The sequence below is a fragment of the Tiliqua scincoides genome, chromosome 4 (assembly GCF_035046505.1).
Source record: "Tiliqua scincoides isolate rTilSci1 chromosome 4, rTilSci1.hap2, whole genome shotgun sequence".
NCBI classification, from domain to species: domain Eukaryota; kingdom Metazoa; phylum Chordata; class Lepidosauria; order Squamata; family Scincidae; genus Tiliqua; species Tiliqua scincoides.
This window is the reverse complement of record NC_089824.1, coordinates 160,820,587-160,847,496: the sequence shown is the minus strand read 5'-3', so window position 1 is coordinate 160,847,496 and position 26,910 is coordinate 160,820,587. Positions and strand designations below refer to the sequence as shown.

General features: G+C 45.7%; 1 protein-coding gene across 1 annotated transcript in view; it reads left to right on the top strand.

The window, feature by feature from the left end:
- Positions 1–24,494, top strand: part of LOC136649664 (cytochrome P450 4B1-like) — a 28,347-nt gene extending 3,853 nt beyond the window's left edge. Inside the window, exons 2-11 of the mRNA XM_066626450.1 lie at positions 4,774–4,818; positions 6,567–6,694; positions 10,205–10,335; positions 12,482–12,633; positions 14,555–14,661; positions 18,074–18,264; positions 19,271–19,404; positions 22,695–22,759; positions 23,623–23,705; positions 24,143–24,494. Of these exons, the coding sequence (XP_066482547.1) occupies positions 4,774–4,818; positions 6,567–6,694; positions 10,205–10,335; positions 12,482–12,633; positions 14,555–14,661; positions 18,074–18,264; positions 19,271–19,404; positions 22,695–22,759; positions 23,623–23,705; positions 24,143–24,311 (1,205 nt within the window). The 3' untranslated portion in view covers positions 24,312–24,494. The remainder of the gene's footprint in view (positions 1–4,773; positions 4,819–6,566; positions 6,695–10,204; positions 10,336–12,481; positions 12,634–14,554; positions 14,662–18,073; positions 18,265–19,270; positions 19,405–22,694; positions 22,760–23,622; positions 23,706–24,142) is intronic.
- The last annotated feature ends 2,416 nt before the right edge of the window (positions 24,495–26,910 follow it).

The following is a 26,910-nucleotide window of genomic DNA, read 5'->3' as shown; positions in this document are numbered from 1 at the left end:
TATAATCTCAAAACACATAGACGAACAAGCTTTGCTGAGGGAGAATCAGCATGGCTTCTGTAAGGGTAAGTCTTGCCTCACGAACCTTACAGAATTCTTTGAAAAGGTCAACAGGCATGTGGATGCGGGAGAACCCATAGACATTATATATCTGGACTTTCAGAAGGCGTTCAACACGGTCCCTCAACAAAGGCTACTGAAAAAATTCCACAGTCAGAGAATTAGAGGGCAGGTCCTCTCATGGACTGAGAACTGGTTGAAGATCAGGAAACAGAGAGCGGGTGTCAATGGGCAATTTTCACAATGGAGAGAGGTGAAAAGTGGTGTGCCCCAAGGATCTGGCCTGGGACCGGTGCTTTTCAACCTCTTCATAAATGACCTGGAGACAGGGGTGAGCAGTGAGGTGGCTAAGTTTACAGACGACACCAAACTTTTCTGAGTGAAGAACCAGACGTGACTGTTAGGAGCTCCAGAAGGATCTCTCCAGACTGGCAGAATGGGCAGCAAAATGGCAGATGCGTTTCAATGTAAGTAAGTGTAAAGTCATGCACATTGGGGCAAAAAAAACCCCCTTCACATATAGGCTAATGGGTTCTGAGCTGTCTGTGACAGATCAGGGGAGAGATCTTGGGGTGGTGGTGGACAGGTCGATGAAAGTGTCAACCCAATGTGTGGCGGCAGTAAAGAAGGCCAATTCTATGCTTGGGATCATTAGAAAAGGTAATGAGAACAAAATGGTTAATATTATAATGCTGTTGTACAAATTGATGTTAAGGCCACACCTGGAGTATCGCGTCCAGTTCTGGTCACCATATCTCAAAAAGGACATAGTGGAAATGGAAAAGGTGTAAAAGAGAGTGACTAAGATGATTACTGGGCTGGGGCACCTTCCTTATGAGAAAAGGCTACGGCGTTTGGGCCTCTTCAAAAGAGACGCCTGAGGGGGGACATGATTGAGATGTACAAAATTATGCATGGGAAGGATAAAGTGGATAGAGAGAGGCTCTTCACACTCTCACATAACACCAGAACAGGGGACATCCACTAAAATTGAGTGTTGGGAGGGTTAGGACAGACAAAAGAAAATATTTCTTTACTCATAAGAACATAAGAACATAAGAACAGCCCCACTGGATCAGGCCATAGGCCCATCTAGTCCAGCTTCCTGTATCTCACAGCGGCCCACCAAATGCCCAGGGAGCACACCTGATAACAAGAGACCTCATCCTGGTGCGCTCCCTTGCATCTGGCATTCTGACTTAACCCATTCCTAAAATCAGGAGGTTGCGCATACACATCATGGCTTGTACCCCATAATGGATTTTTCCTCCAGAAACTTGTCCAATCCCCTTTTAAAGGCGTCTAGGCTAGACGCCAGCACCACATCCTGTGGCAAGGAGTTCCACAGACCGACCACGCGCTGAGTAAAGAAATATTTTCTTTTGTCTGTCCTAACCCGCCCAACACTCAATTTTAGTGGATGTCCCCTGGTTCTGGTATTATGTGAGAGTGTAAAGAGCATCTCCCTATCCACTCTGTCCATCCCCTGCATAATTTTGTATGTCTCAATCATGTCCCCCCTCAAGCGTCTCTTTTCTAGGCTGAAGAGGCCCAAACGCCGTAGCCTTTCCTCATAAGGAAGGTACCCCAGCCCCGTAATCAGCTTAGTCGCTCTCTTTTGCACCTTTTCCATTTCCACTATGTCTTTTTTGAGATGCGGCGACCAGAACTGGACACAATACTCCAGGTGTGACCTTACCATAGATTTGTACAACGGCATTATAATATTAGCCGTTTTGTTCTCAATACCCTTCCTAATGATCCCAAGCATAGAATTGGCCTTCTTCACTGCCGCTGCACATTGGGTCGACACTTTCATCGACCTGTCCACCACCACCCCAAGATCTCTCTCCTGATCTGTCACAGACAGCTCAGAACCCATCAGCCTATATCTAAAGTTTTGATTTTTTGCCCCAATGTGCATGACTTTACACTTACTGACATTGAAGCGCATCTGCCATTTTGCTGCCCATTCTGCCAGTCTGGAGAGATCCTTCTGGAGCTCCTCACAATCACTTCTGGTCTTTACCACTCGGAAAAGTTTGGTGTCGTCTGCAAACTTAGCCACTTCACTGCTCAACCCTGTCTCCAGGTCATTTATGAAGAGGTTGAAAAGCACCGGTCCCAGGACAGATCCTTGGGGCACACCGCTTTTCACCTCTCTCCATTGTGAAAATTGCCCATTGACACCCACTCTCTGCTTCCTGGCCTCCAACCAGTTCTCAATCCACGAGAGGACCTGTCCTCTAATTCCCTGACTGTGGAGTTTTTTCAGTAGCCTTTGGTGAGGGACCGTGTCAAACGCCTTCTGAAAGTCCAGATATATAATGTCCACGGGTTCTCCCGCAACCACATGCCTGTTGACCTTTTCAAAGAATTCTATAAGGTTTGTGAGGCAAGACTTACCCTTACAGAAGCCATGCTGACTCTCCCTCAGCAAGGCCTGTTCGTCTATGTGTTTTGAGATCCTATCTTTGATGAGGCATTCCACCATCTTACCCGGTATGGATGTTAGGCTGACCGGCCTATAGTTTCCCGGGTCCCCCCTCTTTCCCTTTTTAAAAATAGGCGTGACATTTGCTATCCTCCAATCTTCTGGTACCGTGGCTGTTTTGAGGGACAAGTTGCATACCTTAGTCAAGAGATCTGCAACTTCATTCTTCAATTCCTTAATAACCCTTGGGTGTATGCCATCAGGGCCCGGTGACTTATTGATCTTTAATTTATCAATGAGGTCTGAAACATCTTCTCTTTTAACCTCTATCTGACTTAACTCCTCGGTTAGGAGGGGCCGTTCGGGCAGCGGTATCTGCCCGAGGTCTTCTGCCGTGAAGACAGATGCAAAGAACTCATTTAATTTCTCTGCCATCTCTAAGTCTCCTTTTATCTCCCCTTTCCCTCCCTCACCATCCAGAGGGCCAACCGCTTCTCTGGCGGGTTTCCTGCTTCTAACATATTTGAAGAAGCTTTTATTATTCCCCTTAATGTTGCTGGCCATGCGTTCCTCATAGTCTCGCTTGGCCTCCCCTATCACCTTCTTACATTTCTTTTGCCACAGTTTATGTTCCTTTTTATTCTCTTCATTAGGGCAAGACTTCCATTTACGGAAGGAAGCTTCCTTGCCCTTCACAGCCTCTCTAACTTGGCTGGTTAGCCATGCGGACACTCTCCTGGATTTAGTGGAACCCTTCTTTCTTTGCGGTATACACCTCTGCTGGGCCTCTATTACTGTTGTTTTAAGCAGCCTCCATGCACTCTGGAGAGATTGGACTCTTTTTACCCTCCCTTTCAACCTCCTTCTAACCAGCCTCCTCATTTGAGGGAAGTCCGCCCGTCGGAAGTCAAGGGTTTTTGTTAGAGATTTGCCTGGTATTCTTCCCCCAACGTGCACGTCAAAACGGATCGCAGCATGATCACTGTTCCCCAATGGCTCAGTAACGTTTACATCTCTAACCAGGTCCTGCGTACCGCACAAAATTAAATCCAGAGTCACCTGTCCTCTGGTGGGCTCCTTGACTAGCTGATCTAAGCCACAGTCATTTAGCACGTCAAGAAATCCGGTTTCCTTATCGTGACCAGAACACAAATTGACCCAGTCAATATGAGGATAATTGAAGTCCCCCAGCGTGTGGTTGGTCTGTGGAACTCCTTGCTGCAGGTTGTGGTGATGGCATCTGGCCTGGATACCTTTCAAAGGGGATTGGACAAGTTTCTGGAGGAAAAATCCATTATGGGTTACAAGCCATGATGTGTATGTGCAACCTCCTGATTTTAGAAATGGGCTATGTCAGAATGCCAATGCAAGGGAGGGCACCAGGATGCAGGTCGCTTGTTATCTGGTGTGCTCCTTGGGGCATTTTGTGGGCCGCTGTGAGACACAGGAAGCTGGACTAGATGGGCTATGGCCTGATCCAGTGGGGCTGTTCTTATGTTCTTATTATTAAGTTCACAGGTGACATGTGCCTATACTAGTATTTAAAATTGACCCCTTTATTGATTGTAGTTAGTATCCCAAAACACTGAGTAACTGCATGTACAGTATACAGTATACGTCAGCCATTTTCAACCACTGTGCCGTGGCACACTGGTGTGCTGCGAATGGTTCTCGGGTGTGCCATGGGAATTTGGGAGAGGGTCACTTATCAGTAGGACCATTGGGAGATGTGAGCCCCCTACTGATAGTACAGTGTGCCTTGTCAAGTGTCAAAAAACCCATGGTGTGCCTTGACAACTTTATTGCCTTGCCAGTGTGCCATGAAATGAAAAAGGTTGAAAATCACTGGTATATGTGATGAGAGAAGTGAAATTTTCCAGTCTCCTTTGGCCGTATAACCATCATGCCTCAGTGTACAGGCTGAAGTTTACTTGCGTAATCATCTGCATGAGGCCATAATTTGGACTGTGACTGCAGTGCAAAGAGCAGGGAGCACCATTATCTCTGTGGTTTTTTTCTTGTTGAAAATTGCCTGTACGAAGCTGCAATTTAACTCTAAAAGTGCCATCTGCTACAACTCAAGTGATCCAGTTCAGGGTGGTCCAAGACTTCCTGAAGGTAGAGGTGGCATGACAAATGTTGGTGTCCCCCACATAATACTTCCCTACATGGAGGCAGCTGAGGACAGTTTAGAAAATTAATCACAGAAACATGCTTTGCAAACACTTTATATCATCTCATGCAGTATCTTTTTTTTTTTAATTCATTTTTCCATTCAGATTCTAAACCTTCTATAATATACAACTTCTTAATTCCATGGATTGGTATGTATTGTCTTTCATTAAATATATAACTCACTATATATTCTGTCATTGTTAAACTGTTACTGTCTATATCAGTGGTTCCCAAACCCCTATAGGGGAGTTGATAATCAGTGTTTGTGTGGGCGGGGAGAGAGATGGGGCGGGGGCAGCAACAGCACCACAGCGATCACAGCTCCACTGCTACCAATTGACTTTTTCTTACCTTGCGGGCAGAGCTGGCCTCCTGCAGGGTCCTTGAGGCTTTCAGCTCCCTCTGATGTCCTCCAAGGCTTCTGTAAACAATCCTTATCTCTGATCAGCAGCTACTTCCTGTTTTTGTGCAGTGGGGGGGGGGGGGTAGTTGCTGCAATCTCCAGGATGTGCAGGAGGCCCACTCTGCCCCCAAGGTTAGAAATAAGCCCCTTGGTGGCAGCAGCAGCACTGCAATCTCTGCAGCACCATTAGAGCAGGGCCACTCACCTACTTCAGGTTCCCCTGGTGGGCCGCAGCCCACCACTTTGGGAACCACGGGTCTATATTATATGATAGTATCCTGAATGCAAAGACACTATAGGACAATGGTTCCCAAATTTTAGCACTGCACAGGCAGCACATGTCTCCTGGAAGTGATGGGTGATGACTTCTTTGCCAGTCACTTCCTAGCCTTTTTAAACACGGGGTAGTTGCGTGCGGATTCCCCGCACTTCAGAAGGCTTCAGACAGCCTTCTGCAGGTTGGCCTGAATTACCTGCATGTCCTAGAATCCTTCCCTGTGCTCCCATCACCTCTGAAGACTCTTCTGAGCCCTGCAGAGACCACATGCGTCCATCCGTAGCCTCTGTTGGGTCAAAATGACTGTTAGAAGCAAAAAAAATTACTTTCGGTTTTTAGCAAAACTGGAAGTGCCTTTAAAAGGCATTATGAGGGCTGAGGAAGACCTCAATGGAGTGAGAGGGAGAGGGAGCAGAGCAGGAGATGGAGGATGAGGCCAGGAAAGAGCTGGAGAGAGGGATTGGGGGCAGAGTCAGGGACAGGCAGGAGAAAGGAGGCCAACTGGAGCCTGGAGGAAGGCAGCCCTCAGAAACAGACTGGCCAGATACTCAGCGCTGGTCTAGAGGCAGAGAGGAGGCTATGCAGAAACCCTTCCCCTGTACAGAGCCCTCTGCAGGAAGGTGTGACGAAGTGCTCAGGTAGTTTTGTAGCTAGGCACAGAGCTTATCTTTTTGCGTTTCAATTGGGTGCACCTGGCAACAGGGGACTCTGCCCTGGGTGTACAGTGGGAAGTGAGCTGGGCTCTGTGAAATTCTCATCAACTCTTTCTCTGGGGGTGGGGCACAGACCCCCATACAGACAGCAGCTACAAGGGCAGGCAAAGAGAGAGTCAAAGGTGAAGGTGAGGAAACCTATCAAGAGTACAGCCTTGTTTTTTGTTGGGGTTGTAACATCCCTTTTTTATGTTTGGACTATTAAAAACAAGAGTAAAAAAACTCCATGGTTTATGCTCACTCTGTGCCATCCCTGTGAGCATCCATGCCCCATCACAACCTCTTTGGGGCAGACCTGACCCCCTTGGAGGAGGAGGAAGAGACCCCTATGGTTATAGGTGGGACTGGCCAAATTGGGCACCGGCCAAGCGTCCATGAGCATTAGGGGGCTCATCCAGCCTGGCCACTCCTGATCCCTCAGTATTGGTGGCATGAGTAAGCGTGTCTATCGCCATGTGTCCAATATGAGCAATTGTGTTTTCATGTTCCCATTCCTCCTGGTAGGAAGGGGTTTATTGGTCCTGAATGGGCCCAAGTGGCAACAGCACCGGAAGCTGCTGACTCCAGGATTCCATTATGAGGTTCTGCAGCCTTATCTGGCTCTCATGGTTGAGTCAGTCACAGTGATGCTGGTAAGAATTGCAGTTGCTACCTGTTGGGATTTGGATGCAACTCCACCTGCAGGATTGTGGAGGGCAGTGTGCTGTTCACCCCCTGAGATAATCTACCTGTCTTCTCTCAGTGGTTCTTGCAGGAGGTGTGGTCCTTAACAATACTTCCTTCCTCCCCTCCTTCTCACATTCTCTCTTCTCTCCAGACCACCACAGGAGAAGGATATGTGTTCTGTCTCCACACTGGCAGACCATGTTCTCCTCCTCCCCAACACACTCACTCAGGGAACAGCTTCTAGGGTTCTCTGTTCCTAAAGTAGTAGCGACTCTGATCACAATCAGACAATGTATGTATGAGTAAATGATTTGTTTTGAAACCTTAATCAAGCCTCTGTGACTGTATGTTTTATGATAGCACCTAGCCTGGGTGAGGGTGATGGGACATCATCATAGGAATGGGGTGCTTTTGGAGATGACTCTGCTTTCCTGATTACTTCTACCACTATCATTACAAATTTTTTTTAAAAAAAATTGTAATACTGTCTTTGTTCATGGCATGGTTAGTCTTGGTGTGTAAAACCTGAAGATCAATTTGATGGATTGACATTGTTGCATTGGGTACAGCTGTACACCATAAAATACCTCAAATATTTATGGTATTGGGACACCTATTACCAAACTTTTCTTGGTGCTAGGTGCTTTTCTTAGTGCACATTTTGAATGGTGAATGTTCAGAATCCCACATGTTCATCCCAGGTTCCTAGATTCCACCCCCAGGATATGACAAAAACTCCCTCCTTTTCAGGGTTAGGCAAACATGCTCACTTTGCTTGCTTCTGATGTTTTAATGCAGCAAACCAAGCAGCCATAGTGTCAGCCCCTTCCTCCATCCAATCTCAACTGTGCACTCCCCAACAACCTTTGCATCAGAAACTGCTGTTCCTTTGAGGCAGCAATATCATCTACCTGACATTGCACCTTCTTCTGAGAGGTTTCTAATTGTTTCCACAACATATAAAGTGAAGTGAGAAGGGCCACTCCTATTCCTGTCACTTTCTGCCTCCCTTTCTACCTCACACCCAGCATCTGCAAGCATTGAAGCACAGGAGTGGGTGAAGGGACAGTTCTTCAGAAGCTTCCACCAAGCAATGGAAACATGCCTGTGTAGGCGGCTACATCAGGCTTTTAACCCTGTAGGCAGTTAAACCATTAACCCTATAACAAGGGTGTCAAACATAAGGCCCATGGGCCGGATGTGTCCCCCAGAAGCTCTTATCCATCCCCTGTGATTACTGGGCTCTCCCAATGCCATCCTTTCAGCAGCATTGCTTCTGTGGAGGCTCTGGGGGGAGAGATGGAAGTAGGTCTCAGAAGGCAAAGAATGCTACAAGGCAAGGGACAGACAAAAGAGGGTGAGAAAAGTAGAGGCTGCCGAGGTGCTGGGAGAACCCCATTATCACATGGGATCCCCTTTTAGTAGTGCTGCTTCTGCTGAGGTGTCACTTCACAGACCACCTCTCAACTACTTAGCTGTGGTGATGCAGTGAAAGAAGCAGTGCTGCTGAAAGGGCGGCTCACATGATAATTGGGCTTGAGGATATGATTAAGATTTGTGGATTTTCTCTTCTGTAATTTGTAGCAAATGAGTTTCTGTTTGAAAACAGCTTATTTCTGGCCAGCATCTGCTTAATGACATCACTTCCTGCTTAATGGCATCACTCCCAGCCCTCAGCAGGTGCCATGAGAATGGTCCCACTAGCTGAAATGAGTTTGACAGCCCTGCTCTAGAATCAAAAGTGGCATGTGGAGTGTGGAGACCACTAACTCCTTGGTCATCTGCAGTATGCCACTACACTCTGCTGTCCATCTCAGTCTCTGCCTTCCATCTCCCTCTCAGTAGCATAGCTGGGGGGGGTCACAGTACTGTGTTTTGCAGGCAAGCGGCCCCTCCCCCTCCCCTTTGGAGCCCTTACAGACGGGTAGAACACAACGGAGGAGACGACTCCATTGTGCTCTAGCAGCCCGGAATGGCTCCAAAGAGGGGAGGGGCCACTTGCATGGTGTGCTTAAGCACCTGCAAAACTTAGTGCTGTGACCCCCCTCTAGCTACGTTACTGTTCCCTCTGAGACCTTATGATTCACCATTTGCCCCAGTTCTGTCCCATGCAGGGCTCACCATCTCAGTCTTTGTTCACTGGTGCCCAGTGATGACATCATCAGTGGATGATCCAAGTGTAGAGCCATGCTGCTCCTCATCATCTCAAGCCATGGCAGGCCACAACTGCAGCAGGGAGCTCCACATTTTCATAGATCGGTGATGTAACCCATGGTTAACTAACTCCTGAAAAGCTTAACACTCTTTTCTTCATGGGCCACACTGAGCCAGCAGCACTTTCTTTCAGTCTTTCAGGGTGGAGTTGCACATTGTCTTGGAAGAAAATAGGATTCCTTTTCACATATTTGCAGTTAATGGTAATGTAGGTGTCATTTGCAGAGGAGCACCAGTGGGTGGAAGGGAGTATGCTTTATCCTACCAGCAGTCTTCCCTCCTCTCTTCCTCCTCTCATGCCTTTTGTGTCCCAAGAGGCTTAATTATCATTTTCTTTGCAAATGCCCCCACCTCGTTAGCATAATGAATCATAGTGTGGGTGACACCCACAGGAAAGAGGACTGGAAAGAGCCCAGACCCTAGCCAGTTTCTGGTTCTCAAACAGGAAGCTACTAAGGGGTGGGGGAACAGTTTTCAAAACATATCAGAAAATTAGAATAAATGACACAGAAAATATCTCCATTAGAAGACGCATTTGATAATCTGAACATCAGGGCTGCAAACTGAATACAAAACTATGAGCTGCGTTTTCACATCTTGCTTTAATTCTGCTGATATGTCTGAAGTTTAGCCATATTTACAATCAGCAGAATAAAGAATTAGTAGTTGGCATCCTTCAGTCTCGGAAGACTATGGTAACGTGCTCTGAATAGTGGTTCCGGAACTGTGTCCTCTCCAGTGCGCAAAGCCTGGGTAAGGTAGATATGGAAGATAGACTGTTACCCATGCAGCAAATCCCCCCTCTCCAAGCTGCTGAAATGGTCCAATGGAAAGGCAGAGGCCAATACGGTTGGTTCCAGTGGCGTCGCAGGAGTTGCCAGAACGTGACTGTGTTCAACCATGAACTGCCTCAGGGACTCCGGCTCTGGATTTTGCCTCAAGGTTGACTCCTGAAGCCTTTTCCATACCTGGATGTAGCCACAAGGCAGTGGAGGTTTGGGATCAGAGTTTTCCTTCTCTCAGATGAGCTGCCTTCCCAGGCTGATGAGTCCCATCTACCCAGTGGCTGTTTAGTCGCCTCTTACGACAAGTACAGCCAGACTGAGGGCCTATTCTTATCCCCAGCCTCCAGGGAAATAAAGAATTATGTATCAATTTAAAGTAGGTACATGGATACCCACAGAACATGGTCCACTTTCTCTGATGGTGAAGCAACAGTTCTTTCTGGAGATCTCATTTCTGTCTTTTGATTACAATATTAGGATAAATGGGAAAAGCTGGTCCCCAAAGGCACCACATCGTCTTTGGAGCTGTTTGAACCTGTCAGCTTGATGACCCTTGATAGCATAATGAAATGCTCTTTCAGCTATCACAGCAATTGTCAGACAGACAGGTCAGTATACCTCAGACAAAGGAGAGTCACAAAGAGATTTGCCTGTGCCAAATGGTAGCACTGGCATGAAAAATCAATCACATAATATCAGCAACCCTGAGATTTGTATCTGCATGTTTCCAGAGTAGAGACTGGCAATGTGAAGGAGCAGGTCTGCAGCTTGGGGGTGATCCTGGATCTGCAGCTGCTCCTGGATTCCCAGGTAGTGGCAGTGACCAGGGAAGCCTTTGCTCAGCTTCGGCTGATTCGCCAACTGTAACCATACCGGAATCACTCAGACCAGGCCATGGTGACCCATGCCCTAGTGACATCCAGATTAGATTACTGCAACAAGCTCTACGTTGGGCTGCCTCTGAAGACAGTCCGGAAACAGCAACTAGTACAGAACACAGCGGCCCGTGTGGTTTCTGGGTCTCAGTCAGGCTCAGTCAGGCCACTGCTTTGGTGGCTACACTGGCTGCCAGTTCGTTTCCAGGCTGAATTCAAAGTGCTAGTTTTGACTTTTAAAGCCCTATATGGCTCGGGTCCAGGGCATTTGAGGGATCGTCTCCTTCCATACAATCCAACCTGTCCTCTCAGGTCATCAGAGGGGGCTGTTCTGTCCCAATTTTCGACTCCTGCCAACCTTGCCAATTTGTCCTGTCCAAATATCTCAACTCCCTTCTAATGCCCGCTTTTTGGCTAATTAACACCCTCCTTTTCCAAGAACAACAGCTGCGGTGTGCAAAGAAATGAATACAGAACTCCTTATCTATAGCAACTAACCAAATTTATTGCTATAAACACAGACACTCCCTGCAAGTCCTCTTGTCCAGAGGCTTTCCTTCCCCAAAACTCCACTTAACTCAGTGGTTAAAGGTCCAAAGTCTCAAGTCCAAGTCCAATCCAATCTCCAAAGCACAGTCCAGTCTTCTGAAGCAGAGTCCCTCCTCTCCAGAAGTGTTCTCTCCAGCAGAGTCCTGGCAGTCCCCTTCTCCTGTAGGTCTGGGTCAAGTAGCCCCCTCTTGGTCTGGGTCAGGGTCCGGCTTCCAGCCGGGTCAGCATCCCGCTCCTGGCCCGGGGTCAGCGTCCTGCTCCTGGGTAGCTCAGCATCCTGCTCTGGCCCTGGGTCCGGGTCCTCCCTCTGGTCAGCGTCCTGCTCCTCGCTCTGGGTCAGGGTCCAGCTTCCGGCTGGGTCAGCATCCCACTCTTGGTACTGGGTCAGGGTAGTTCTGTCTCCTTCCAAAGCTGCCTTTTATCCTTGGATGTCTCATGATCCAAATGCAGCTCAGCTGTGAGCTACCTCATTAGCTCCAAATTAGGCTCAGGTGAGCCATATCTTCAGTCCATGAGTCCATGTCCATTCAAAGTCTCATCAAGATCAAATGAAGCTCAGGTGTCCAACCAGGTCTCCATTGCCTTGATTGATTACAGCTGTGGAGCCAGCCCTGCCCTTCCCAGAGCTGTCAAACAGCTGTCAAAACATGGGATCACTGTCAACACCACATCATCCACCTGATGTTCTTCTGATCTTCCATTACAGGGGCCGTGCCACCACTAGTGGAGGTGAGGGGGATGGCGGCAAGAAAAAGGGCCTTCTTGGTGTTGGTTCCCCATCTGTGGAACTCCCTTCCCCTGGAATTGAGAACAGCTCCCTCTTTAGAGTCCTTTTGGCAGGGGCTTAAGACCTTTCTATTTAGGGAGGCCTTTTATGCTGACACCAGGGGGCATGGCGCTTTTTGAATGTATTTTAATTTGGGATCCAGGTTTTTACTGTGTTTTATTGTTCTTCATGTCTTATATGTATATGTATATTTTGTGTTTTTACTATGTTTTTAATTGTGAGCCGCCTTGAGTGTCCTTCATTGGATAGAAAGGCAGGATATAAATCTCTAAAATAAATAAATAAAATAAATATCACATGAGTTAAAAATAAAAAATCTCATCTTGTGTTTTGTTATTATCCTGCAAATCACCTTCTGATCTTACTACATAATAACACATATGCCACTATTTTGGAAAACATTTAGCCTGATCTTGCACATGTTTACTTGGAAGTAGGTCCTATTGACCGACTTGCTTCCTTGGAAATATGTACATGTCTTCTCCAGTGTGATAATATCTGCTTTGTGAGTTTTACATATTTCTACCTTCTCTCTTCCCACAGGGAGAATTCCTACATTAATACTGTCCTGGACCTCACCTTAAAATTTTATCAGAGATTAAAGACTCCTCTATACCACAGTGATCTCATTTACTGGTGCAGCTCCCAAGGACGCCAGTTTCGCGAGGGTTGCAGACTAGCCCATATTCACACAGGTGCGTTTTATGGATGTAAGATTTTTTATACAGTTCTGCATCCAGTTTGGGGTGCTACATTTTAAGAAGGAGAAGGGCAGTTAATGTCCCATGCATCGACATGGTCTGCCAGCACAAAAGTGCCATAAAGCACTTTGCTGTAGCAGCCTGCTTGCAGGCAGGCCAGATCATGATCATGATCTCCCAAGCCCAGGTGGGATCACACTCCTGCAACTCCTCTGAGCTCTCTTCCGCTCTACAGAGCGTCCTCAGTGCTATCACTCCAAATCCACCCACCTCCTTGTCCTATCCAATCTCCTCCACACCTTCCTCACTGCTCCATTCTGCCCATCCTATCCACAGTTCTGCCCCCCCCCCCCACACACTGTTCCAGTTCCCCTGCTGGCAGTGATGTAGCTAGATCATTTGACACCTGGGGCCCATAGATTTTTGACACCCTCCCATATGACATGATTGGTTGGTTGATTGATTCATATTTTTCACATTTTTATACCATTTTTATACCTGTCAGGAGCTCAGGGTGGTGTGCACGGTTCCTCCCCTTTTTTGTTCTCCCAACAACCCTTGAGGTAGGTGACGCTGAGAGATAGTAACAGTCATGACATGAAATGAATAGTAATAATGGCCAGAAAATAAATGCAGTGCATATTTCCCCACAAGCAATGGATGAACGTCAGTGCCCTCCCCTGCAATTGCTCCTCTGCACATGGTACTTAGTGACGTACTGCCCCTGCACCTGGAGGTTAAATGTAGCCATCATGGTTAATAACCACTGATAGACTGCAGTCCACCATGAATGTTCAGAATCCACTTTAAAAGTCATCTAAACCAGTGACCAACAACACCCAACCTTCCCACCGGTGGCATCATTAGTCACCCAGTCTGGTAACTCATGGAGTGTTCAGCACTCCAACCCATCCTTGCCTGCCAGTAGTGCACAACCTTCCTGTGCACGTCCCCTCTGCACAGCTGTGTGTCTGTCAGTTCTTCGTTCTCATTGGGGCCTCTTTCTTCAATGTCATCTCTCAACCACTCTTGTTTTGTGCTTTCAAGCTACTGCCTGCTTTTTCCACGTTTCGTTTAATTTCCTTGTCTGTAAACCAGGCTTTCTGACACCCATCTCTCACCTTTCCTGCATCTTGTAGCCCCTCCGGATTTTATGTACCCTAAAGCAGTGTTTCTCAACCAGTGGTACAGGTACCACCAGTAGTACTTGAGTGGTGTCTGGTGGTACTTGTGGGACCCCTGGACATCTGCTGCCTGGCAGCGAGAAGGGCAAAGTGACATGACAAACATTGGTAGGAGGTTTTGCTCGGTGGGCAGAGCTCCAAAAGCATGGTTTTCATACACTCTGAAAAACCCTCCCATCCATCCTGAGCCTCTTGCTGGAGTTTATCTCGTCGCATCTGACCTCTCAATCCAGAAGTAAGTGGTGATGTTGTCATCACCAGTTACTTCCAGAGGTACCTGCAATAGGTAGACCATGTGAAGTGGTACAGCGGGAATAAACACTGAGAAACTCTGCCCTAAAATTATTCTTTTTTTAAACTTCTGAATAGTCATTTCTTGTGGAATTTCCTGCCCTGTCCTTTTCTGCAGACCTTCTTCTCCACCTACCATCCTCCAGTTTCCTCATTTTCAATCTGTTGCTTACTTGGTAGCACCATTTCTTTGGTCATCTTGCACTGACTGAGCTCCCTATCCTTCAGCTCCCCTAATGCTGGCTCCTCTTTCCAAGTCTAAGCCTTCTCCTGTGTGAGGCCAAATTGGCAGCTTTCTCTCCTCTCACAACATTTGAGCTGAAGACTGTTCAATTCCTTGAACAATGAAACAATCTCAGCTATCCCAGTGGCATTACCACCACAAGCTCAAGGCAAAATAATCATATTTGCTTACATCTCATTGCTTACACCTAATGCAGATAAGGTAATAAGAGAGAGAAAGGAGTCCCACAAGAATGAGCAAGAACTTGAAAAGATCCTAAAGAAGAGGCGTTTGGACTTTCTGGATATTCTTCTTTGTGCAAAGGTGAATGCTGTAGTAATTCATTGGTAGCTGTAGTTCAGATTGAACCAGAAGGACAACCTTTTGTTGCAAAGGACAGTTTTTGGTATCTGGGATGGTGGCAGCAAATACTGTACAATTTACCAAGGCTTTCCTCCCATTCAGCTTTGTCAACTAAGGCAAAGTGGGAAACAGAAAGGAGTTTGTGATTGCTAATATCTAGCTCAGGTGTGTCAAACATAAGGCCCAGGGGCCGAATGCAGCCCCTGGAAGCTTTTTATCCAGCCCTCAGGCTCTCAGCTGCTGAGGTGTTACAGCTGAAATGGCAGCACACATGAAAATTGGGCTTTCCCAAATCTGATCAAGATTTGCATACTTTCTCTTCTGTCATTTGCAGTTAATCAGTTTCTATATGAGAACAGGGTCTGGTTTCTGGCCATTAGCTGCTTAATGATGTCACTTTCTGCTTAATATCACTTCTGGCCCTCTACTGGAGCCCTGAATGCTAACTAGGTATGAAACGAGTTTGACACCCCTGATCTAGCTGTTAGTTCCCTTAGTCATCCTGTCTTCTACCAGGAATTCCTGTTGCCTGACAGGAATACTTTAGAACTCAGTGGAAACCCCATACCACATTGGCCAGTACTCCAAACAGGCACTCCTGAACACCTTATAGGCCAAAGTAAATTGAGCCTTTTGAAAATGGAAAGCTTAAATGAAAAGACAAAAGTCACTTATTGTAAAACTGCTCAAGAAAATTGGGACCACCTTCAAAGGGATGCTAATTGAAAATGCCCCCCTCTCTATCTGGGAATTAAATATCCCACCATATTCAACTTGCTTCTCTATCTTAATATATTGGTAGTTCTTAAACTGAGACAATTTTATACGATTGCATGTTGTAATGTGCTTCAACTCAGATGATGGGCTGTTTTCTAAAGTTATACCTGAATGAACAATATTGTAATTGTCCTTTGGCAGAACTTGACACACCATCTCACACCTTCTTTTACTGTCCAAAATATGAAATGGAAAGAGAGATTCCTAAACAAATGGCTGATGAAATATTCAAGCTTCCCTGATGCTGCAAGACAACTTTTGAGAAGTTTCTGTAAAAATTGTGTTGTAGACAGGCAAATTTCTGTTATGTTTTTAAATTCTTAAACTTATGGTGTATGGCCTATGGCAGTGCTTCCCAAAATCCTACAAGGGACTGTAAGTTGTTGTGAGGAAGGTAGCAATGCGATTCCCCAGATTCTCCTTACCCCAAGTAACATGGCAGCAGCCTGAATGGTGGTGCAGATTCAAGCAGCTCAGCATTAGACCGGGCTGCATGGGAGTGAAATTAGGATCCTGGCTCCACCCCCAGATCACTCATGAGCCCGCCCACCCCAGAACTTGTGCTGGCCCAACTAGGCCTTTCGATTACACCCTAAATTACCCAGATTGAAGAACAATCACGCAACATGGAACTCCATAATGCTGCCTTCTAGCATGATAGCTGCAAGCATAGTGGGCTCTGGCTTTTTTGCTTGGCCTTTAGCCACCTGTTTGTAAGCACACGCAGGTTTTTATAATCCCAATCCCATCCACTCATAGGACAGCAACCCAGGGCCTAGGAGAGGGGGGTAAAGGGGGTAATTTGCACCCAGGCCTTGGTCAGAATGGGGGCCCAGGAGCCAAAGATGGGAGCCCAGAAATTTCCTGGGTTCTTATATTTTCCTATCCGCCAGGACTCGCTGCCAGAGTGGGAGGCTGGATACATGGCTGCTGCTGCTACTGAAAGCCATATGTGCTGGGCCAAGGAATTCATACATGACACTCCTTAACACAGTGCCAAATCTGGGAGGAAACTGGCCTGCTAAGTAGCTCTTGGGTGTGTAGATCCGCTTGCCAGGAAGGAGTATCCAGGAGCTCAAGGACACAGCTGAGGGGCTACAGGTGCAGCAGAAGTATGTTGTGGTACAGACAGGACACTTTCCATTCTAGTGTGAGCCTAATTAAGAAGGTGCCAATTTTCTGCAATGATTTGCTATATTTAAAAGATTTTAGAGAGACTTAGGAGGGCATTTGGGTTTTTTCATAAGGTATCTAGCTGCCAATGCTGCATGGGCAGGTAGATCTGGGCTCTGGATTGGGAAGCCCAGTAGAACTGGGCTCCAAAGACTTTTCTGGCTGTCATCATCCTCTCCGTGCCCTGTTTGGCCCCATCCCCGCCCCTGTTCTGCCTACTCTTGTTACCATCCACCTCTTCTCTGTTTCATCGCCTCCCCATCCCCTTTGGGAAGGGGCCCAGAAGAAACTTTGTTCCCCTGTTCAAATTCCTCTCAGAGGCCCTGCAGCAACCAATCATGCAACATTGCTGGGTTAGCATTTAATGAACCCACAAACTAACATATACACCATATAACTAATTAAATATACCTGAGAGCTCTCATACTCCTTTCTGCTTGCCAATCAACCTGTGATCTTCTTAAAGGGAAAGGCAGCTTACCCAGTTCCATGACAGTTCTCTGCAGAAGTGTAAGTAGCAAGGGAAAACAGCCTTCTTCTCTCTAGACACTGCTAGTCAATGTCTAGTTGTCATCATGAGTGCTAAGGAGGCAAGACCTGCAGTGTGATCATGAACTGTACCCCATGCATACAGATTCTGCTTTATCTGGTGTTGCCATTACTCTTATGCTTATACTGTACAGGTGGACCCTTGTTACCCATGAGGGTTTCGTTCCTGGGCCACACGTGGATAACGAATTTCACGTTAAAAAAAGTCATGCGAATTTTGGGCACCACCAAGCTCTAAACGTGACCGGAGCTGTTCTGTGGTCCGTGGAGGCTGTGCACAGGCCTCAGATAGGTCTCCAGAGGTCCTAGAAGGGCACTTCATTTTTCAGCCAAAATCCAGAAGTGCCCTTCTAGGACTTCCAGAGGCAATTTTGAGGCCTGTGGATGCTGTGCACAGCATCATCATTCCTTTGATGATCGCCTCCAGAGACTTCTGGTTGGTCTGAAACTGGCTCAGTGGGAGTCCGGAGGACCTGTGTTGAGCCAAATCTGTGGATCCAAAATCCATGGATGAGTAGGCTCAACCTATATTATCTTCTCCTGGCCTGATTGCATCAATGTTGTAACCCTTGTTGCAGAATTATTATAGTAAGCACACCCATCAGGGACAGTCCATGCAAAACCGACCCTGATAGTAAAGTGGCAGCTGAAGAAGTTCCCCACAGAGCAGGCCTGCACCAGTGGTGAACCACCAACCTGAATACAGCCCCCAGCAGCAGCTCAGTGGCTCACCAAATGGGTTGTGGTGGCTTGGTGGGTGATTGTGCAGTCCTGCTTTAAAGGAATGATGAATTAGATTCCTCCTCTTAAACCTAAACAAGCAATACATTGGTCTTACAAAAACCATTAAGGGTTATGTTCTTTGTGTTGTTAGGATGAACAAGGAAATCCCTTATCAGATGTAGATCTGCGTGCCGAGGTGGACACTTTCATGTTTGAGGGTCATGATACTACAGCTAGTGGGATTTCTTGGCTGCTGTATTGTATGGCCCAGAACCCTGAACATCAACAGAGGTGCAGAGAGGAGATAAAGGAGCTTCTTGAGGAGAAAAAGAATATTCAATGGTAGACATTCTTCCTCTTCCCCTTTTTTTGCATTTACCTTCCAGGCTGTATTCTTGATTTTTTCCAAGATTTCTAAAAACAAGGTAGAAAATATCACTTCTGAACTAAGGGCATGATAAAAGGTGAAACTGCAGATGAGGTTAGGAAATCTTCCACCACAAGGTGTAGGTTGCATAAATTCTATGGAAGTCAGTCTAACTGTGCACAAAATTGCAACCATGTGAGGCAGAAGAAAGGTGCTCACAGCCAAACATATATGGTGTCCAAAGAGCTTCCCTCTTTGGGAGAATAGCAGCTGTGTGGGGATCTGGCAGAGGATAGCAGCAGGCAAAAGGGTTAAAACATCTCCCCTTCATGCCATGGCCCTGATCCTGAACCCCTTGGTACTTGTAAAAATTCTGAGGACTGTTTACCCTGCACAACCCTGATCTTGTCTGATCTTGGAAGCTAAGCAGGGTCAGGCCTGGTTAGTACTTGGATGGGAGACTGCCTGGGAATACCAGGTGCTGTAGGCCTATACCATAGTCTTTTGAGACTGAAGGTTGCCAACCGGTACTTGTACATGTTACCTTAGTTGAAACAAGGGCCAGTAGCTTATCTTAGTGAAAACAAGAAAGGGCCAAATTGTGTTTAATATAAAGTGCAGTTTGACCTTGAGTGGGAGCATGAATCACTTGGAGGTTTTGAGCAGGAATGGTTACACCAGAGGTTCCCAAACTGGGGCATCATGACAGCCCAGCCAGGGAAGCCCTGTCTCTGCCCCCTTTAAGGGGAGGGGGAAGGCAGCAACACAATCGCTGTGATCGTACTGCTGCCCAAGGTAAAAACTTTTTTTTTACCTACCTGAGACAGTGTTGGCCTCCTGGCAACTCCTCTGCTGGGCTCCCCGTGGTTCCAAACAGCTAAAAATAGTTTTTTTAAAAAAGTCATTTCCGGTTTGGCAACAAAAACTTTATTGCTTATAATAGTTTATGAGATTGAGTTCCAATCTGGTGGTGTCTTCCAGGGATGATCTGGGGAAGATGACTTACTGCACTATGTGTATTAAAGAGAGTCTTCGCCTTTACCCTCCAGTACCTCAAGTAGGTCGAGATCTGAATGCACCTTTGACGTTTGCAGATGGACGCAGTTTACCTAAAGGTCTTTATCTCTTCCTTCTCCAGGCCTTTATGCAACTTTTCACTTCCTCTTGGGACTTTGTTTTTACTCTATGTCTTTCTATCTAATCGGATTGTCCTTTCCAAGTATCTCCTTAGACCACAAAAATGGACAAGGACTTTCACTCAGGACCTTGTACATGAATGGGCAAAAGTCTCTACAAGAGACCTGAGTTTTTAAGAAAATCAAAAAGCAGCAACAGAATCCAATGGATACAGGAGAAAATTTTTTTCAAAGGTATCAACTCACATTCCCAACATATTTTGAGCATCTGCCTCTTCATCAGGGGAGTAAAAAATAGACAAAAAGAACAGCAAACATCAATAAAAATTATTTTCTCTTGGTATGTAAATCAAACAAAACTAGCATAATGTAGCCACTAGTTTTTGTTTTTGTTTTTTTAACACAAAAAGGGATAGCAATGTTTATACACCCAGTCCCTGGGGTTTTCTGTTGATATCTTGGGTGCTGGACTCTTAAGTAGAGCGTTCAATGTTCTAATGACTAGATTATTCTATATTGAGAGGCAGGAATTATTTGCTGAGGCATCAAAGGTTTGCTCACCTCCATATCTTCTACTACTGTTGACTTTCTCTTGCAAGCTGAGGTACTTGTATTTAATTGAGAACCCCCAAGCACATTGGTCTTTTACAATTGCAAGATGTAATGTCCTCCCATCTAATGTTTTAAAAGCCCGTTTTAATGGCTCTATGGATGGTATTAAACTGCCTGTGCATATGCAACAAGGGAGCTATTGAAAACCTACTTCACATTCTTCTATATTATGCTTTATATGAAGATCTCTGGCAGTCCAGCCTGTAGCCTTACTTACCTTTGCGCTTACGGAATTCAGATGATGTCACTATCCGTTTATTGTTAGCTTCAAACTGTCAGGATTTTGTCAGGCAGGTAGCCACTTACCTCTTGCTAGTTATTCACCAACTCCCAATAGTATCTACCCTCTCCCCCAAACTGTAAGGGCATACTAATTCTCTAGCAGTTATTCAGAAACCAAGAAACATCAGTCAAAATTAATTCCATTGCCTTTTATTTTGTATTTTGTTGGTTTGTATGTTTTGTGTTTACTGTAGTAGTAATAGTAGAGCCTAATATATATATTCATCCCCTGGGACAAGCCTTTATTGCTCAAATGGGTTTCCTCAGATCTTCACCAACTTATTTTGCTGAGAAGAGTAAGGGAGAAGGAAGGGGAGAAGGAACAGGGTTTGGATATGGTACAGGCCACTACTTCCCAATCTCTCCTCCTTTCAGCCTCCTGCCTCCTCCTTCCTGCTCAGAAACTCATCGAATCCTCCCCCTACCTGCCCCATTTCATTCCCTGTCTATTACCTGCCTCCCACAACAGTTTTCCTGTCACACTCTGGTGACAGCATGCCAGGGCCACCATTGCCATTTGCAGTGGTGTCCATTTGCAGTGGTGTCCACCATTACCTTTTGCAGCATAATTCCAGCAAATTGTTTGCTGTTTGCAGCATTGTAAAGGAATGTATGCTGCTGCACATGCCTTTATACTGCTGCGGGCCCAATAGAATTGGGCTGTTAAATAGAGAAGCTGTAAAACTAAAAGGCAAAAACCATGAAGTTCACAAGCTATAAACAATGATCTCAAGATTTGAAAACCCAGTACTATATATTTTTATAATATATTTTTACAATGAGTCTACAATTCTAGACTCATGCAAGTCTCTTATAATAAATTCTTTGCAAAATAATTTTATTTGCAATTTTGCAATACACTTATTTAAAAACTTATCAGTGAGCCTGAGCTCAGGAATATTTTTGGTGGTCGGGCTATGATGTTTGTTCTTCAGTTGTGTTTTTTTTAGCTCTCTGATGAAGAGCACGTGCTTGAAATGCATTGGCCAACCCAACCCATTCCATATTATAGCATGGAACCTCACCAATGGAGGCTACACTTCATGCTGTGTTGGGGTGGGGAGCAATAAGACAGCCTGCATGAGATAAAATTTTTTTTTGCTTACCCCCAGTGGGCTACCCTATTGCCTGTGGGTCTGAGAAGGTAGATCAAGACTGGGAAGGGGAATAGGATATTGGTGGCGCACTGCCGACAATACCGTTCCATTACCAGCCTTGATCTTCCCCTTTCTCCTTACGATTCTGTCCATTCTGTTCTCCTTGTTCTGTCCTGTTAATAGGGGTGACACTAGCAAAGAAATATTGGAAAATGATACATAAATTGTTACAAGTGATATTGAATTGTGTATTACTATTCAAACCGGAAATATTCCTCCTAAATGTGACATCAGAAATTAAAGACGAATATAAGAAACACCTTATTGTATATATCAGTACAGCGGCAAGAATATTGTATGCACAAAAGTGGAAATCTACAGATGTTCCTACTAGAGAAAATTTAATAGATAAAATTTATGAAATAGCAAAAATTGAGGTTTTAACAGAAAGAATGAAAGAGAAAGATTTAGGTAGAGTAAGAAGATATTGGAAGCCTTTTTATGACTGGATAGATAACTTTAGTTAAACGATATTGACTGTTTAGCTAAATCATTAATTAATATCATGACAAATATGATAACTTTTGTATTGATGAGTATTTTTCTTTTCAGTCATTGTTGATTTCTTTTTTTGGAACAATGCATGTTGTAATCTATGGCCAATACCCTCATGTGTAACCTGTGTAGTCCCAGCCCTAACCCATTTTCCTCACCTATGGGCCCAATCCTATCCAATTTTCCAGCACCGGTGCAGCCACAATGCAGCCCCAAAGTAAGGGAACAAAAATTTCCATATCTTAAGGAGGCCTCTGTGACTACTGCCCCTCCACAAGATGCAGTGCATGCCCCATTGGCACAGCTGCACCAGCACTGGAAAATTGGATAGGATTGGGCCCTATATCTGTAATAAATAAATAAACTTTGCACACACAAAAATAGGGGTTACACTCATTCTAGTGATACTATTGCATTTAGGCTGTACATAAAATATTGTAATTTATTCTGTATTGTCTGGTACAGGAAGAAATCTGTCATGGGGGTGACACAATGAGCTGTCACACCTGGTGATGTAAAGACTAGTTGCAATCCTGCCCACCTTCATTTTTATTCATCACCAATACCTAACATTGCCTAGTGGCCAGACTGGCCACTGGCCATTTTAAGATTACAGTTCATCCTATACTGCTCAGCTTGTTACATGCTCCTTATGGTCGGGGGGAAAAAACATTAGAGCGAACGTTGCTCTCAACCAATTACTCTTTCTCCTTTTCATCACAGGATTTTTTATTATAATGAATATTTATGGTCTTCACAGAAATCCCGAAGTTTGGGAAAATCCTGAGGTAATAATAACAAAACAACAGAGTCTGAAGGACGCAGTGCTCTTTTCAGTGGAGCTGCAATAACTAAATGTTGATCTCAGTTGAATTCCATGTTGGCATCCTTCAGTCTCGGAAGACTATGGTGTCACGCTCTGAATGGTGGTTCTGGAACAGTGTCCTCTCCAGTACGCGAAGCCTGGGTAAAGTAGGTATGGAGGATAGGCTGTTACCCATGCAGCAAATCCCCCCTCTCCACGTCGCTGAAATGGTCCAATGGAAAGGCAGAGGCCAATACGGTTGGTTCCAGTGGCATCGCAGGAGTTGCCAGAACGCGACTGTATTCAGCCATGAACTGCCTCAGGGACTCCGGCTCCGGATTTTGCCTCGAGGTTGACTCCTGAAGCCTTTTCCATAACTGGATGTAGCCACAAGGCAGTAGAGGTTTGGGATCAGAGTTTTCCTTCTCTCCGATGAGCTGCCTTCCCAGGCTGACGAGTCCCATCTACCCGGTGGCTGTTTAGTCGCCTCTTACGACAAGTACAGCCAAACCGAGGGCCTATTCTTATCCCCAGCCTCCAGGGGAACGGTTGAATTAATTTTATCCTATCCTGGGAGTTGTTGGGTGTTGCTTTCCTTTTTTCTGTTTGCAGTGTAGGGTTTAACTGATCATCATGTTTGTGGCTTAGAACTAGCTTTTCTCCAGGTTACATTGGCTGCCTGCCACCTTCCTTTATAATATATAGTATGACTTGCTTACTGTGTCAGAGGAAAACACTGCTAAGCATACCGATTTTCCTGAAAAAATACTCCTCCTTACAGCCCTTCCTACCAAAATAACTTGCAACACTGGTTCAGACTGACATGACATTTATTTTCTGCTCCAGGTTTTCAATCCTCTAAGGTTCTTGCCAGAGAATTCAAGTGGTCGCCACCCATACGCTTTCCTTCCTTTTGCAGCTGGACCAAGGTAAAGACGCTTAAAATGTTAACACTTCATGCTTCTTTTAAAAATTACATTTCTTCAGTGAAGGAGTCTCTGCCATTATTTCCTCTGAAAGACAAGACTGCATTCAAGGCATATAAACTTATAGATAGATCTGAACCAAAATTATGTATCCAAACACTTTCAGGTGTGAGCCCCATCCCTGACCCACTTTCCAAGATAAAGCCTCCAGCCATGCATGGGAGGATAACTTGCCCGGTTCCCCCCCTTGCGTGATGTGCTGCGCAGTCATTGGTGAAGGGGTGTACCACTGCCGCACAATTTAAGCCAGGGCGTAGGCTTGCCCAGGCCTCTTTGAGCCCCTGCCTCAGTGGATTAACGGTTTCTCTGCTTAAATCCATGAAGTGCTCTTTTTCTCTCTCTTCACAATGTAATATTGTCCTTTCTTCTTTTCTATGCAGGAACTGCATTGGGCAACAGTTTGCCATGAATGAGTTGAAAGTTGCTCTGGCCTTGACACTTCTGCGGTTTGAGCTATTTCCTGACGCTTCCAAACCCCCCATTCCCTATCCGCAGATTGTCACCCGTTCCATTAATGGGATACATGTGAATCTGAAGACTCTCCCCTGATAGCACACTGACTTAGCCCACCTTCCCTAATGCAGTTAAACTTAAGTACATGAAACAGAAACAACAGCATATTTTTCTCTACTTCTCATCATTTACTCCCCCCTCACTTGTTGTATCTCTTGAGCTGCCATCTACCCTATAAGCTCTTTAGGGCGGTGACTTGTCTTCTTATTCTTTGTACATAGACATGAATAGTGGTATAATAATAAAAATGCTCAATATTGCCATAGTGGTAATGCTTCATTTTTCCCAGTTCTTGGCAATAAAAATTGGTAGACATCATAAATATTAGTAGCGTCCAGTGTATATTTGTCCTTTTTATTGACTGTTTCACAACCTGATAATTGTGGAATAGAACCATTGGCATTCCAATTGTACATAAACTGGTTAAAGATATTGTAGCTCTTAGAAAGTACACTTCATTCAGCTTGATAACAGCTAAGCCGGTGGTTCCCAAACTTTTTAGCACCAGGACCCACTTTTTAAAATGACACTCTATTGTGACTCACCAGGTTTATCAGCCGTTAAAAAGGAGATCTAGAAAGAAATAATATTTTATTTATTTGTAAGTAATAACCAGAAAAAAGCACACATTTATCTCCCTATATTTACACATGCTTGCAAACTGCAGGAGCTCAGCTCTTTTCAGGGTAATTAGCAACTACAATATCTGATTTTTGAATAGTCTCAGGGCTTGAGACAATTACAGAGCAATCCTAACTTATTCTGGAAACAGGCAGGTCAGAGAGCCTGCGCTGTATCCAGCGCAAGTTTCAGGCACTTAGTGGCTTAGCCTGGGGCAAGAGGAATAGCTTCCCCTTACCCCAGGGAGAACCACTGCAGCCTCAATGGGGCTACTCAGTTCTGCACCACCTTCAGAGGTAGTGCAAATCCGAGCAGCCCAGGGCTGGATCAGGCATAACAGCCGGATCCTAGCACCACCTCCCATTCCCTGCTCGCCTGCCCCCAGGACTGCCCACCCTATAGTTTACTGTAGTTTAGAAGTGGAGGAGAAGGGAAGGTGACAGAAATGTCCCTCTTGCCCACCTGCTCCCTCCTGCTTCAGAGGAGGAGACCAAAGGGAGCAGTAACAGTCCTCTTCCTAATCAGGGAATGTGAACTGGTTCATTGTCCAGCTTACCTGCTTCTTCCATCCTTTTTCTTGGACATAGAGCAGCCAAACAGGCCCAGAACAAGGATGCAAGTGGATCGGTGGTTCTCCCAGCTTCCTTTCCCCATCCCACTCCCTGCTCTACTTCAAAACACAGGGTAGAGCCAGAACAAAGGATGTGCAGAATGTAGAGGCAACTGGAGACAAGGCGAGGTGGCCCCAGAGGTGGGCAATAGATACAGGGTACCACATGTACCCATCTGAGGTAAGCCACCTTGCCTCATGGGTGAGATGGCCCTGGTTCCAAGTTATTCAAGAAGGGCTGTAAAGGCAGACACAAAACGAATGGCCCAATCCTATTCTTCCCCTCCCCCCAGTAAGGTGTTCCAGTGGTGGGGTGTGCTTTACTGCCATAGCAAACAGACTTACAGAGGTGGCTGGGAGAACTACTGGCTCTTATAAAATGAATATCAAACACAATCAAGAGTTTTATTTAAAAAGACAGTGCTAACCTCCAGCCACCCACTCAGTTCCAATGGTCCTCCTAAGAACATAAGAACATAAGAACAGCCCCACTGGATCAGGCCATAGGCCCATCTAGTCCAGCTTCCTGTATCTCACAGCGGCCCACCAAATGCCCCAGGGAGCACACCTGATAACAAGAGACCTCATCCTGGTGCTCTCCCCTACATCTGGCATTCTGACTTAACCCATTCCTAAAATCAGGAGATTGCGCATACACATCATGGCTTGTACCCCATAATGGATTTTTCCTCCAGAAACTCATCCAATCCCCTTTTAAAGGCGTCTAGGCTAGACGCCAGCACCACATCCTGTGGCAAGGAATTCCACAGACCGACCACGCGCTGAGTAAAGAAATATTTTCTTTTGTCTGTCCTAACCCGCCCAACACTCAATTTTAGTGGATGTCCCCTGGTTCTGGTATTATGTGAGAGTGTAAAGAGCATCTCCCTATCCACTCTGTCCATCCCCTGCATAATTTTGTATGTCTCAATCATGTCCCCCCTCAAGCGTCTCTTTTCTAGGCTGAAGAGGCCCAAACGCCGTAGCCTTTCCTCATAAGGAAGGTGCCCCAGCCCCGTAATCATCTTAGTCGCTCTCTTTTGCACCTTTTCCATTTCCACTATGTCTTTTTTGAGATGCGGCGACCAGAACTGGACACAATACTCCAGGTATGGCCTTACCATAGATTTGTACAACGGCATTATAATACCAACCGTTTTGTTCTCAATACCCTTCCTAATGATCCCAAGCATAGAATTGGCCTTCTTCACTGCTGCCGCACATTGGGTCGACACTTTCATCGACCTGTCCACCACCACCCCAAGATCTCTCTCCTGATCTGTCACAGACAGCTCAGAACCCATCAGCCTATATCTAAAGTTTTGATTTTTTGCCCCAATGTGCATGACTTTACACTTACTGACATTGAAGCGCATCTGCCATTTTGCTGCCCATTCTGCCAGT